This window comes from Ursus americanus, chromosome 19 (genome assembly GCF_024610735.1).
Source record: "Ursus americanus isolate L20-20 chromosome 19, mUrsAme1.1.p, whole genome shotgun sequence".
Classification (NCBI taxonomy): Eukaryota; Metazoa; Chordata; class Mammalia; order Carnivora; family Ursidae; genus Ursus; species Ursus americanus.
The window spans coordinates 56,104,761-56,120,449 of record NC_142145.1 but is presented as its reverse complement, the minus strand read 5'-3'; the positions used below and the strand labels follow the sequence as shown (position 1 = coordinate 56,120,449).

The window sequence follows — 15,689 nt, the reverse complement described above, 5'->3', positions numbered from 1 at the left end:
CTTAGAATATGATCTAGCTATTGTCCTTCTTGGTATTTATCATGGGCTGAGAATTTATGTCCACACAAAAATCTGCACACGGATGTTTGTGGCAGCTTTATTGTTTATTGCCAAAACTTGGAAGCAATCAAGATGTCCCTCCACAGTTGAATGGACAAATTATGGTACAGCTATATGATGGAATATAAATCAGCAATAAAAAGAAATCAAGCCACAGAAAGCCATGGAAAAACCCTAAATGCATATTGCTAAGTTAAAGAAAGCAGCCTGGGAAGGCTGTACTATATAATTCCAATTATACAACGTACTGGAAACAAAACTATAGAGATAGTAAAAGAGATTAGTGGTTGCCAAAAGCTGGGGAGGGATTGGGGGAGGAGAAGGAAGTAAGGATCAGGTGGAAGCACAGGGGATTTTTAGGGCAATGAAACTATTCTGTGTCATACTCTAAAAGCAGATATATGACATTATGCATCTGTCAAAACCCACAGAACTGTATAACACAAAGAATGAACCCTAATGTAAGCCCTAAGGATGTTAGTTAATAATAGTGTGTCAGTACTGGTTCATAAGTTGTAACAAATACACCAACTAATGCAGGATGTTAATAATTGGGGAAACACGGGTGTGTGTAGGGACAAAGGTATACTGGATCTTTCTGTACTTTCTGCTTAATTTTCTATAAACCTAAAACTACTCTAAAAAAGTCAGGTCTATTATTAAAAAAAAATCCTTGGCTGGTTTTATTGCAGAAACTGACAAGCTGATTTTAAAATTCATATGGTAATACAAGAGACCCAAAATAGTCAAAACAATCTTTGAATAGAACAAAACTGGAAAACTTGTATTTCCTGATTTCAAAATAGACCACAAAGCTATGGTAATCAAGACAACACGGTACTTACATAAAGATAAACATATAAATCAATGGAATAGAAGTGAAAGTTCATAAATAAACTCCTATCCTTTTGGTCAAATTATTTTCAACAAGGATGCCAAAAAGAATTCCATAGGGAAAAAATAGTTTTCTCAAAAAATAGTGCTGGGATAGCTGGCAATCCATACACAAAAGAATAAAGGTGGACACACAAAAATCAACTCAAAATAAATCACAGACCTAAACATAAGAGCTAAAACTATAAAATAAATAGAGGAAAATATACAAGTAGATCTTCGTGACCTTGAATTAGGCTAATAGTTTCTTAGCCAAAACACCAAATGCAGAAGCAACAAAAGAAAAAGTAGATAAATTAGACTGTACCAAAATTAAAAATTTTTTGTGTTGCAAATAATACCATCAGGAAAGTGAAAAGACAACCCACAGAATGAGATAAATTACTTGCAACTCATATTTTTGATAGGGGTTTAGTAGCCATAATACATAAAGAACTCTTGTAACTAAACAATGAAAAGACAAAGAAGCCAATTTAAAAATGGGCATAGATTCACTAGAACCCTCATACAGTGGTGCTGGGAATGTATGAAATCATTAGCAGTTCCTCAAAATGTTAAACACAGAAAACATGACCTAAAAATTCCACTCCTAGGTATATACCCAAAAGAAATGAAAATATATACATCGACATTAAAAACGTGTACTTGAATACTCACAGCAGTATTATTCTTCATAGCTAAAAGTTAAAACAATCCAAATATTCATCAACTGATGAATGGATGAATTAAATGTGGTGTATCTATACTGTGGAATACTATCTGACCATAAAATAATGAAGTACTGATACTTAGTATAACATGGATAAATCATGAAAAAATTATGCTCAATAAAAGAAGCCAGACATAAAAGACAACATATCATAAGATTCCATTTATATTAAATATCCAAAACAGGCGTACAGAAAGACAGAAAGTAGATTAGTGGTTGCCTAGGGGTTGGGAAAAAAGCTCAGGGAGGGACTGCTAATGGGTATGAATTTTCTTTTTAGGGTGATGAAAATGTTCTAAAATTAGATTGTGGTGATGGTTGTATAACTCTGTGAATACATTAAAAACCAGTGAGTTGCACATTTAAACGGGTGCAATTTATAGTATTAGAATTATATCTCAATAACGCTGTTTAAAAAAACTAAGACTTAGAGAATCTATCTTAAACTTACAGTAACCAGAATTCCAGGAAAAAGGCGTGGATATTATATATAAAAATAATAATAAAAGGGAATATTCCAGTCTTGAGCTCAAAACAAAACCCCTATTCCCTAAAAGAGATTTATAAGGTGCCCATCACAATGCCTACACCAAGGATAAGGAGATGAAACTAAAGGTTTCCAGAGAGAGGGAAGAAACAAAGTCACCTACGGAGAATAAAAACCAGACTGGCATCAGACTTCTTACTAGCAATACAGAATGCCAGCAGCAAAAAGACGGTTAGGAAATGTCTTGAAAGTTCCCAGGGGGAAATAACATAATAATTCTATATTCAGGCAAATCACCAATCAGGTATAAATAAAATGAGAATAAATGCATTTTATTTTTACTTATTTTTAAAATATTTTAATTATTTGACAGAGAGAGAGACAGCCAGCGAGAGAGGGAACACAGACGGGGGAGTGGGAGAGGAAGAAGCAGGCCCCCAGCAGAGCAGGGAGTCCAATGCGGGGCTTGATCCCAGGACCCTGGGATCAGACCCTGGTCCGAAGGCAGATGCTTAACGACTGAGCCACCTAGGTGCCCCAGAATAAATGCATTTTAAAGAGATATGGCACCCAGAACACTTCTTCCCAATATCGCCTTTGTTAGAAGATACTCTAGGGCATGTTACAACAAAATGAGAATAAATCAAGAAAGAACAAGACATGGAATCAAAGAAAAAGTGGAGCCAACTTAGGAAAAGTAACAATGCGGATGCACTACACGACAGCTTGCATCAGACCTAGAGAGCAATCAGTTAAGTCTAGAAACAACAACACAGGAGGATCCTTTGTAGGAAAAACAGACTAAGAATTTAAAACAACAGAAGGTGTTAATGACTGATGATGGAAAATCAAGAAAGACAATTAGCAACTCAAGAAAAAGTCATTCAAGAAAGGAAATGTAACCATAGTGCCTTGTGTGACCATACAGTCAACAGTATTTATAAAATCATTACAGAATAAACATGGCTTTTGATTGTCAATTTTAGAATATATCTGTAAATAAAGCATGGAAGATTTAAACTGGTTACAAAACAAAGAACTAAGGTTAATAATAGTTATGGTTATAGCACTTACATACTAGCAACTGATCTAAGTACTCTATATCTAATCCTCACAATACCCACACAGAGTAGGTATAGTTATCATCACTATTTCACAGATGAGGAAATTGAGGCACTGAAATGTTAACTCCCTTGCACAAGGTCAGATAGCTTATACATCACAGAACTGGATTCGAATTTAGACATCTGGTTTCAGAGGTCATGCTCTTAACTATTATACTAAGTGCCTTCAGAATATAGATGCTATCTAGCTTGCTGATATAAAAGTAAAAGTACAGGTTATACCCCATTCTCCACGGACTTTGAGACAGAAATCAGTAATTACTCCAAAAGCAGAAAATTCTAAGGGCAGTATTCACAAATGCAGGAAAACTGATTTCCTTGCTTTCTATGATACTAAGTGTGGCGATAAATGCTAGTCACATGCACAGTTCTTAAAAATTATACTCTGTCTATGGCTAAAAAATAAATAAATAAATAAATAAATAAATAAATAAATAAATTTTAAAAGAAAAAAAGGAGGTCTACTAATATACTCCTCTCACAGCAGGACTCAAGAGATAGCTTGTTTTTTTTTTAAATTTTATTTATTTATTTGAGAGAGAGCACGACAAGGTGGGAGGGGCAGAGGTAGAAGCAGGCTTCCCGCTGAGCAGCGAGCCCAACCCAGAGCTCCATCCCAGGACCCCGGGATCAGGGCCTGAGTCAAACCCAGGTGCTTAACTGACTGAGCCACCCAGGTGCCCCAAGAGATAGTGTTTTTAAATGATATGACAGAATAGAAAGGTTTAAGTACATTGTAGAAACTGAAAAGCGAGAGAACCATGAGAGAAACTAAAGACTGTACAATTATGGCAGGGTAGCGAGTAGGGGAGGAGAGAATGGTAAGTCATGTCCTAATCGAATACAGCAGAAAGGCAGTTTAGATACATAATCTAGAATTGGTAAGTTAAAAAACAGTAGTAGAAGCATATTATTTAACCATATGGCTAAAAAACCCAGCAACAATAAAAGAAGTAAGAGTGGAAGCTATTACTTGGAAGATTAAAAGTAGTTCAACCTGAATAACAAAATGAAGAGTAGAGAGAATTACTCAAGGGATTATTTTTCATTATGTATCTTTCCAGCAATTTGACTTTTTATTTATTTTTTTTAAAGATTTTATTTATTTATTAGAGATCACAAGTTGGGGGTGGGGCAGAGGGAGAAGCGGACTCCCCCCAAGGAGGGAGCCCGACACTGGGCTTGATCCCAGGACCCCGAGATAATGACCTGACCCAAAGGCAGACGCTTAACCAACTGAGCCATCGAGGCACCCCATCTATATGCTGCTTATAAGAGGCTTATGTCAAACCTAAAGACACATAAAGGCAAAAAATGAAGGTGTGAAAACACATCCACCAGCCAATGAAAATGAAAACAAGCATACAAACAACCAACCTGGAGCAGCAATACTTGTATCAGACAAAACAGATTTTAAAACAAAGACTGTAGGCGGGTGCCTGGGTGTCTCAGTCGGTTGAGCGCCTGACTCTTGGTTTCGGCTCAGGTCATGACCTCAGAGTCATGAGATCAAGCTCTGTGTGGGGCTCCATGGTCAGCACAGGGTCTGCTTGAAATTCTTGCCCTCTCCCTCTGTCCCTGCTTCTGTGCTCGCTCGCTCTCAAATAAATTAATTTAAAAATAAGACTGTAGCAAGAGACAAAGAGAGTACTACACAATGACAAAGGGATCAATCAAACAAGATGATATAACAATTATGAATATCTATGCACCCCACATAGGAGCACTTAATGCATGAAGCAAATATTAACAGACATAAAGGGAGAAACTGATAGCAATACAATAATAGTAGGGACTTTTAACACCCCACTTACATCTAGACAGAAAATCAACAAGGACGGATGCCTGGGTGGCTCAGTTAAGCGTCTATCTTCAGCTCAGGTCATGATCCTGGGGTCCTAGGACTGAGCCCCATGTTGGGCTCCCTGATTAGCAGGGAGTCTGCTTCTCCCTCTGCCCCTCCCCCCACTCCTGTGCTATCTTTCTCAAATAAATAAATAAAATCTTTAAGAAAGAAAGAAAGAAAGAAAGAAAGAAAGAAAGAAAGAAAGAGAAAGAAAGAAAGAAAGAAAGAAAGAAAGAAAGAAAGAAAGAAAGAAAATCAACAAGGAAACAGTGGCTTTGAACAATATATAAGACCAGAAGAACCTAACAGACATACATAGAACATTCCAACCAAAAACAAAATATACCTGCTTAAGTACACATTCTCCAGAATAGATCACATGTTAGGCCATAAGACAAATATCAATAAATTTAAGACTGAAATCATATCAAACATTTTTTCTAACCACAATGAAAACTAGAAATCAATTACAAGAAATAATTCTGGAAAAACCACAAACTCATGGAAGGTAAACAATGTGCTATCAAACAACAGACAGGTCAACCATAAAATCAAAGAGTAAATAAAAAAATATATGAAGATAAATGGAAATGAAAACACAACAGTCCAAAATCTTTGGGATGCAGCAAAAGGAGTTCAAAAAGGGAATTTACAGCGATACAGATCACAAGAAACAAAAAAATCTCAAATAAACAACCTAACCTTACAACTAAAGGATATAAAAAAAGAACAAACAAAGCCTGAACCTAGAAAAAGGAAGGAAACAATAAAGATTAGGGCAGAAATAAATAAAATGGAGAGAAAAAACATAATAGAAAACATCAATGAAACCAAGAGGTGGTTCTTTGAAAAGATAAAACAAAATAGATAAACATATAGTCAGACTCATCAAGAAAAAAAAAGAGGGAGGGCTCAAATAAAATCAGAAACAAAGGAGGATAAATAACCAACAACAGAAAAACATAAAGGATTATAGTATATCATGAAAAAATATACACCAACAACTTGAACAACTTGAACAAAAATGGATAATTTTCTAGAAACATACAATCTTCCAAAACTGAATCAGGAATAAATAGAAAATTTGAACAGACTTATTACTAGTAAGGAATTTGAATCAGTAATCAAAAAACTCCCAACAAACAAAAGTTCAGGATCAGTCAGTTTCACAGGGGAATTTTACCAAACACTTCAAGAAATGTCCGGGCGCCTGGGACTCAGTCAGTTAAGCATCTGACTTCAGCTCAGGTCATGATCTCAGGCTCCACACTCTGCAGGGAGTCTGCTTGAAGATTCTCTCCCTCTTCATCCCCAGTCCCTCTTAAATTAAAAAAAAAAAAAAATCTTAAAAAAAATGAAGTAAAAAAGCATTAATACCTATTCTTCTCAAACTACTACAAAAAATAGAAGAAGGAAAATTTCCAAGTTCATTCTGGTCTCATGACCAGTATCACCCTGGCACCAAAACCAAAGACACCACAAAAACAGAGGACTACAGGCCAATATCTCTAAAGAACATGGTTGCAAAAATCCTCAACAAAATACCAGAAACCAAATTCAACATTAAAAAAATAATTTACCATGATCGAGTGGGATTTATTCCAAGGATGCGTGGGTCATTCAATATTTGCAAATTAATCAACGTGCTACATCATATCAACACAAAGAAGGATAAAAACAATATGATTACCTCAGGAGATGCAGAAAAAGCATCTGACAAAGTACATTCATGATAAAACTACACAAAGTGGGTTTAGAGAGAACATGCTCCAACATAAAAGGAGCCACATATGAAAAATCCCACAGCTAACATCATACTCAATGATGAAAAACTGAAAGCTTTTCCTCTAAGATCAGGAACAAGATAAGGATGTCCACTCATTACTTTTACTCAACATGATACTGGAAGTCCTACCTGCAGCAATCAGACAAGAAAAAGAAATAAAAGGCATCCAAATTGGTAAAGAAGAAGTAAAACTCACTCTTTGCAGATGACAAGATACTATATATTGAATACCCTAAAGACTTCTCCAAAAAACTACTAGCACTAATAAATGAATTCTATAAAGTTGCAGGATACAATTTAATAAAGAGAAATCTATGGCATTTCTATACACTAAAAATAAAGTACCAGAAAGAAAACAGTCCCATTTACATTTTTCCAAAGAAGACATCCAGATGACCAACAGACACATGAGAAGATGTTCGACATCACCAGTCATCAGGAAAATATAAATCAAAACTACAATGAGGTATCACTTCATACCAGTCAGAAAGACAAGGAATAAGTGTTAGCAAGGATGTGGAGAAAAAGGAACCTTCACGCACTGTTGGTGGGAACGTAAGTTAGTGCAACCACTGTAAGAAACAGTATGGCGGTAACTCAAAAAATTAAAATAGAAATACGTATGATACCATATAATCCAACTACCCAAAGAAAAGGAAAACACTAATTTGAAAAGATACATGCTATGTTTATTGCAGCATTACTTACAATAGCCAAGATATGGAAGCAATCCAAGTGCCCATAGATAGATGAATGGATAAAGAAGCGTAGTGTACACACACACACACACACACACACACACACACACAGCAGTATTACTCAGCCATAAAAAAAGAATGAGATCTTGCCATTTGTGACGACAAGGACAGACCTAGAGGGTATTATGCTATATGAAAAGATTCAAATAGAGTCAGACAAATACCATACAATTTCACTTATATGTGGAATCTAAAAAATAAGACAAAAATTCTTAATATAGAGAACTAATGGCTGTGGGAGGAAGGACGGGGAAAATAGATAATGGAGATTAAGAGATATACTTACAAACTTCCAAGTATAAAGTAAGTAAGTCATAGAGATGGAAAGTACTGCACAGGGAATATAGTCAATAGTATTGTAATAACAGGAGCGCCTGGGTGGCTCAGTCGGTAAAGCGTCTGCCTTTGGCTCAGGTCATGATCCTGGGGTCCTGGGATGGAGCTCTGAGTCAGATTCCCTGCTCAGCGGGGAGTCTGCTTATCCCTCTCCCTCTGCCCCTCCCCCCTGCTTGTGCTCTCTCTTGCTCTCTCTCTCAAATAAATAAAATCTTTTCAAAAAATAATATTGTAATGGTAACTACACTTAATCATAGTGAGCACTGAGTAATGTACAGAATTGTCAAATCAACATGTTGTATACTTGTTGAACAACTTGAAACTAATGTAGCATTGTACGTCAATTATACTTCAATAAAAAAAGAGAGAGACATGACTTTTTTACTCTGATTTTTAAAAAAGAGAATATTTAATAACACATAATAGTTGGTTTCTTTCTCTAGAACTATATAGAACTAGAAGGAAACTTCAAGATCACCTACCCAGCCAATCTATTTTACACTTAAAGATGTCCATGCCATTTTATGCCACATGCTCTTTTTACGCTCCTCCATCAGAGGTAGGGCCTACGTTCCCTCCACTTAAATCCAGGTGGACCTATGACTATGGTGCAAGTAGTATGTAACCTCTAAGGTAAGACCAGAAAAGGCAATGCATATTCCTTTATCTCTCTTTCATGAGGTATTATGTATCTTGGGAGCCCTGAGCGAATATGTAAGATATCTAGCTGGTCTTAAACCAGAACACTAGAGAAGTCATACAGACAGACAGCTGAGAAAGTAAGTGAGCGAGGGCAAGAGACACAGACGGAGAGTGCTGAAGAATCTTTCTAGCCCAGGTATTAGACTTAGCAGTGAGTCCTCAGATTTGTGAGATCCAGTACAGAAGCTACTAGTCAAATGTAGCTACTTACATTTCAATTAATTAAAACGAAATAAAGTTTAAAAATCTATTTTTCAATCACACGAGGCATGTTTCAAGTGTTCAATAGCCTCATGTGGCTGGTTTCTACTGCACTGGACAGGGCAGATGTAGACTGTTTCTATCATCGTAGTAAGTTCTAGGGAATAGTGCTGCTTCAGATAACTCCAGCCCTCAGCCTTCAAGCTGCCCTAGTGCTGTGTGGTACAGAGACGAGTTACCCCACCAAGCCCTGCAGAATGCAAACTCATGGGCAAAATCAACACTGTTTTCAGCCACTGATTTTTGGGGTGGTTACGTAGCCATAGTAAGAGGAATACAAAAAAAAAATAAAGCTCAGAATGTGAAATAATCTGCTGGAGTTTTGGAGACCACAAAATCAGTCAAATGGTGGAACTAATCACATTTTACTTCAATGTCCAATTAAGTCTTTGTGAATTAATGAGTAAGAAAAATCCCCAATTCTTGAGCCCGCAATATTTTTAGCTTCAAATACTCTGCCACTATATACCAGAAGTGTTGTCTCTACCACTCCAGAAAAAGATTTGATGATTCCTGGCTCTGAAGGAACAACAAGAACCTGAGAAATGTTAGCATCACCTAATTAATGATAAAGAAAAAAAGTCCTAGCTTCTTTCCAACAAATTTACTAGAGTCACCATTTAACAGGTGAAGCTCCCTCAATTTTCCAGTTTTTACACGCACAGTAGTCTTTACTTTTTGAAGTATTTTGTATCACATATTTTTAAATTAATTAACCAATTTTTTAAAGGATTCTATTTATTTATTTGAGAGAGAGAGTGCGCGCACTAGTGGGGGAGGGGCAGAGGGACAAGCAGACTCCCTGCTGAGTGGGGAACAGGATGTTTGGCTCCATCCCAGGACCCTGAGATTATGACCTGAGCTGAAGGCAGACGTTTAACGGACTGAGCCACAGAGGTACTCCCAAATATTTTAAAATTTAAAAGCAAAAGAAACAAACCAAAAATCTTTGAGGGTATTTATCAATACTAACCAAAAGCTATCTTTTTAAAATACTCCTTTACCAAGCAAGTTATTTTAATAAAATCCAATTTTTAATTATTTGAACTAATGGAAATTATAGATTTGGAGAGTCAAAAATAATTTGGGATTTAAGTGAAATTCTACCTGAACACGAACATTCCAATTGTATGATACTTTATTTCTAATAACAATGAAGCTACATTGAAGCAGCGCGGGGAGTGGCACAGCTTCCCCATCAGACCAAAGCACAACGCTGGACCTCACGTACAGACTACAGAATTTTCTGTCAGAATGAGCCTAAGCAGACATGCCATATCAAGACGTCCATATAAAAAATTAGATGATATTTAAAATTACTGTTAATCTTAAGATTTTTTTTTTTTTTTTACTAATCTCTACACCCAATGTGGGGCTTGAACTCACAACCCTGAGATCAAGCGTCTCATGGTCTTCCAGTGGAGCCAGCCAGGCACCCCTTAAATTGCTAACAGCTGTGTCTTAGAGTTCTTATCTTTAAGATGTAGATATTAGAATTATGATAAAACAGTATCAGGAATTTGCCTAAAATTAAGACATAGCTGGGGTCAGTGTAGAGGTACAGAGATGAAACACGGGTAGCCCTGAGTTAACGACTGCTGAAACTGCCCTTCGTTATACTCCTCTCTTCTCCTACTTATGATTGAAAAATGTCCACAGTGAAAAAAAATTAAAAACAAACCAACCAACAAACTTCTCTATTTCAAAGTTTTGGTTCGAAATGCAAAGTAAGGGTAAAGAGAGTATGAGATGGTGGCAAACTACACTCAGATAAAGGCCAGGCTTCCTAGCATCTCAACTATTTTTAAAGATTTTTTTAAAAATGTATTTATTTGTCAGAAAGAGAGAAAGAGAGAGAGCACAAGCAGGTGGAGGGGCAGAGGCAGAAGCAGAAGCAGGCTCCCTGCTGAGCAGGGAGCTGGACCTGGGACTCAGTGGGATCATGACCTGAGTTGAAAGCAGACACTTAACCGACTGAGCCACCCAGGCATCCCAGAATCTCAACTATTAATGAGAAGGACCAAAATGTCCAAAATAAATACAAAATGCCTCAAATCTATAAAAATCATTATCACTTATGGTACATACACACAACTGCTCCACGTTGGAATTACAGCTAACTTATAACTTACACAGAATTCTAGAATGTGTGGTTACCGGATTTCTTAGCGAACAGCCAAAAATTAAAAGGGAGGCTAATAAATACACACACAAAAGACACAAGACTGCTGATGGTCTTACAGGATGAGAAAAAAGAGAACACCTATAGAAGACGTGAAGTTCACCACTAATTAACACAACTTTATGGAGTAATAACCAGTATGTGTAGTGGGAAGGCTACAGGCTTTGTAGTATGCTTTGACCGCATTCTACAGTCACTTACTAGCTATACGAACCTAACCAAATTACTTAACCTCACTTTTTTCTTCAGGAAAATGAGAGTGGTAGTTACATCACTAGGCTTAGCCTGATGACTGAGAGATAATTCTCAAGTATTTTGGAAGCAGATTCTCCACAATCTCAGCTGACAATTTGCCTGCAACCTTGTGAGAGACCCTGAGCCAGAACCACCCAGCTCAACTCAACTGCTCTGAGACTCCCAGCCCTCAGACACTGCATGACATAAATGTTTACTGCATTAAGTTGCTACATTTGGGATAACCTATTGCACAGAATAGACAACTATTACTTTATATAGGGAACAATTTGTCTATTATTTGACTAGCTAAATTCTTTTCTAAATACAGTAATTGAGCTTCTTTGATATATAAACTAGATAATACAAGGCAACTCTTTATCTGAATGGAGTGCTCATCACTTTGTAATGGCATATTTATGAAGCTGGATACTTCTTGAATCTGACCTTGGGAATATGCAAGAAAACTATGGGGGTAAAACCCCAGACCAGTGTTTCATGGTTCAGTACCTCAGGAGCTGACTTAATACTCAGGCCTTATACTGTAATACACACACACACACACACATACACACACACACACACACACACACACTGTATATCTGTATATATGCACTCTCCATCTCTTCGACATTTTAATATTAATAAAAAGTACACTTAGTCCTACCTGAATGAGGCATTTGCTCACATCACTAGCACAGAGTGCTTTGTTACAACTCAGTGACACAGGGACCCATGTCAGGAACACCAGGATGGCTAGAGTAAGCATAACAACACAATGTGTCTTCATGTTTCTTCAGAGATGATCAACTCCGAGGAAGCTAAACAAACAAACAATAAGAAAAAAAAAAACTTTAATTCAAAGGCAAGGGCTAGGTTAAGAACAAATACAGAAATGAAAAGCAAAACAAACCAAGACTCATTGTTTGTGTTAAAATACTTCTGAGTGATCATTTAAAGGACATTCTCAATGAATAATTAAACAGTCAAAACAAACTACAATTTTTATATAGTATGTCTTGTCAGCCAACTTCAAATATATACATATATTGATATGTGTATACATATATACACATACATATGTATACACATATACATATATACACACATATATGACATGTATGTACATATATATACAAATATACATATATATGATATGTATATAAAAACCATCAGGTTACTGAGGCAAATAACTAGTTTTAATATTGCACGACTACTATTCAACTTTAGTTTTAGGCCCATTATTCAACTTTAAACTCATACTTAAAGCTATTAATATTGCACCATAATTTAAAACATTTAACGAATTTTTAAAATGCAAATTATTCTAATGATTATTTACGACCATCTCATTTTATCTGTTAACATAATTAGCCAGAATGAAGCAGGTTAGAGAAAGGAGGTGAGAGTCATTCCTTAAATAGCCCAGCAAATAACAAAGGGGATAGTAAATTATTAATTGCATTAAGAACTCTTGAGTAATTTATTAAAATGTGAAGATATTCTTTGAATTCTATACCATAGGTACCATAGATTCTTCAAAGTTATTGAGAAGATAGTACACTTTGAAAAAAAGAAGGAAAAAAAGACCAAATTCTGATAGTGATTAAACACCCAACATGGTTATTAAGCTTTTTAAAAAGATGTAACTTCTTGGCGTTAAAACAAACCCTCCCAAAAATAGAATCAAGTAAAATAAATGACTACTGATGTAATATATATAAAAGGTGAGTTTATAGGGCCTTTATGATTACTGTAAACTTTTAGTCTAAGTATTATAAAGTACAGTAAAGCAAAAGTAATAAGGTGAAAAGAATAAAGGGCTTTGTACCCCGTATGACTCAATTTTGAAAGAGAAAGCCCTGGTGACTGTTACTGAGGCCCACAAAGTATTCCTAAAGACCGTTACTAACCCAATTTTCTAATTTATTTAACAGCACATACCAAGTCGGATGATTTCTGGTGCATATTTGTGGAGGCCAAAAGTATTCGAAAAGTGATTTTTATCCAGAACTAGTTTTCATCCTACACTCACTAAAAATGGGATTTGTTTTCATCTCTTACGGATGTCTTCATACTACTCCCAAAATCTCACTGGAAAAAGGATTCAAGGAAATCATGGCATGCACAAAGCAGGTAACAGAATTATTTAAAGGGCCTCCCTTTTTTTGCCTAAGGAGTGAGGAACGCTACCACACCGGAACTGTTTTCCTACGTCGGGACCAGTTTCTCGGGCTCTGGCGACCTGTGTGTGGTCCCCAAGGGGGATGGCACTGACAGCAGCCTTTGTGCCGCCGCACGGAGCCCCTGCTGCCGGGGGAGGAGGCAGAGGCCACGGCGGCTCTTCAGCCCCGGCTCACCGACGCGCCGCTGACCAGCGAGGCAGGGGAGGGGGCCGCAGAGGTGCCGCCGGCCTGCGTGCCCGCGCCCAGCACCCACCGGGCGGCACCCCCACTTTGTCCTGCGCGTAGGCGGGGCCCAGGCCGCGCGGGAGCTGCTCCGCTTCTCCCGGCCCCAAGAGCCCGCCGCTGCCTCGGCCTCCAGAGGCCGGAGCTCTGGGCCCGGACCCTCCCCGGCCGCAGACCCTGCCCCGCCTGCTCCCGCTCACCGTGCGCCGCGGCGCCGCGAGGCCGCCTGGCCCTCGTTCCCCCGCAGGTCGGCCGAGCGCTGGGCGAGCCGCGGGGCTGTGCGAGGGAGGCAGGCCGCGCCTCCGCGCCGTCCCTCAGCGCAGCGCCCGCGAGCCTCGGGCACCTTAAAGAGACAGGCCCGCCGCCACCCTCCCCCCAGTTTCCCCGGTCGCTCCGCCGGCCTTCGATTCCCCGCTGCCGCCAGCTCCCGCCAGAAGGCGTCTCTCACTCCCGGGGCGCTCCTGTCAGCGCACGCCCCGGACCCGCCCCTCCCCGCCTGCGGCGCGCCAGGCCCGCCGCCCCGCCTCCAGTCCGGTCCCGGCGCAGCTCGCACGAAGGCCCCGCCCCCGGCTGCGACCCCGCCCCGCTCACGCACGAAGGCCCCGCCCCGCCCTCCGGTCACGCCCGACGGCGGCCACACACACTCCTGCAGGGACCCCCGCCCAGGCACCCACGCGCGCCTTGCCTCCGCCCTCCTCCCTGTCCCCATCTCAGGTTTCTCTGTCGCCTACCTGAGGCTGCGGCTTATCTTCTGTGAGGCCCATACTCTGCGCTTACCGTGTGCTCTTCACGGAGCCGAGAATGGGATGAGCATTAGCTCAGCGACTCCTCACGGGAACCTGTGCGGCAGCTGTGTCTGTCCCGTTAAGGGGATTCAACACGGAGGCACCAGTGGCGGAGCAGCCCAGCCCGTTACCCTTGAACTCTTGTTATCTGACGTCGGAGGCAGGACTTATTAAAAATGCAGGTTTCTGGGTTCTGCCTCAGACCTACTGAATAAGGATCTGCTAGGGTAGAGCCTTCGTTCAGTTCACTGAAATTTGCTGCGCCCTCGGCGAGTGCCTGGCACTGTGCTTAGTACTGGAAACAGAAGAGAGGAGGCGCCGTGGGTGCTGTTCAAGAAGGAGGCCAGTGGTCTACGGAGAGGGTGGACTGACGGCTGCACAAATGGCTACAGCGCACCACCCCACTCCTCCGTAGGAGAGGGCTGCAGGAGCGTTTATGACGCAGCACTCATTTCAGCCTCTATTTTAGAAAAATGAACTGATTCCACAGACAGCAAACATGCAGATAAAAGCATTTGAGAATTGTGCTCAGTTATTTCCCACAATCCTGGGAATTTGCTTTTTAAAAGATTTCAGAGTGATTAAGTTGGAGCCCATTGGGCTAGATGATCCGCAAGGTACTTTCTCCTTGGAAACGGTGACCTAGTGATAAAGTCTTAAACTAGTAGTCTTTTTTTTATATATTTTTTTATTATATTATGTTAGTCACTATACAGTACATCCCTGGTTTTTGATGTAAAGTTCGATGATTCGTTAGTTGCGTATAACACCCAGTGCACCATGCAATACGTGCCCTCCTTACTAAACTAGTAGTCTTAAATGCCTTTACATTCCCCTTTGTTGCTTGGAAGAAAACAGAAAGAATGGGAAGGGTCGGTTGGCTGAGGGGTGGATTACATTAATGATGTTAGTCCATTTTTGTACAATAAGTAAATATGTATGCTAAAAATCATCCCTGAAAGTTACCTTAAAGAAATAATTAAGAGTGTACACAAATTTAACCTTAAGGATCTTATTCTTTGGTTTACTTACTAATTAAATGAATTAGACTTCTCCAGTTCAATGAACTAAACCAGCTATTAAAACATGATACTGTGGATCAGAGGTTCTCACATTT

At 39.2% G+C, this 15,689-nt stretch overlaps 1 protein-coding gene across 1 annotated transcript in view; it reads right to left on the bottom strand.

The window, feature by feature from the left end:
• TWSG1 (twisted gastrulation BMP signaling modulator 1) overlaps window positions 1–14,211 on the bottom strand; it is a 65,219-nt gene extending 51,008 nt beyond the window's left edge. Inside the window, exons 1-2 of the mRNA XM_045793871.2 lie at window positions 13,988–14,211; window positions 12,047–12,200 (exon numbers count right to left, since the gene is read on the bottom strand). Of these exons, the coding sequence (XP_045649827.1) occupies window positions 12,047–12,169 (123 nt within the window). The 5' untranslated portion in view covers window positions 12,170–12,200; window positions 13,988–14,211. The remainder of the gene's footprint in view (window positions 1–12,046; window positions 12,201–13,987) is intronic.
• Between the last annotated feature and the right edge of the window lie 1,478 nt (window positions 14,212–15,689).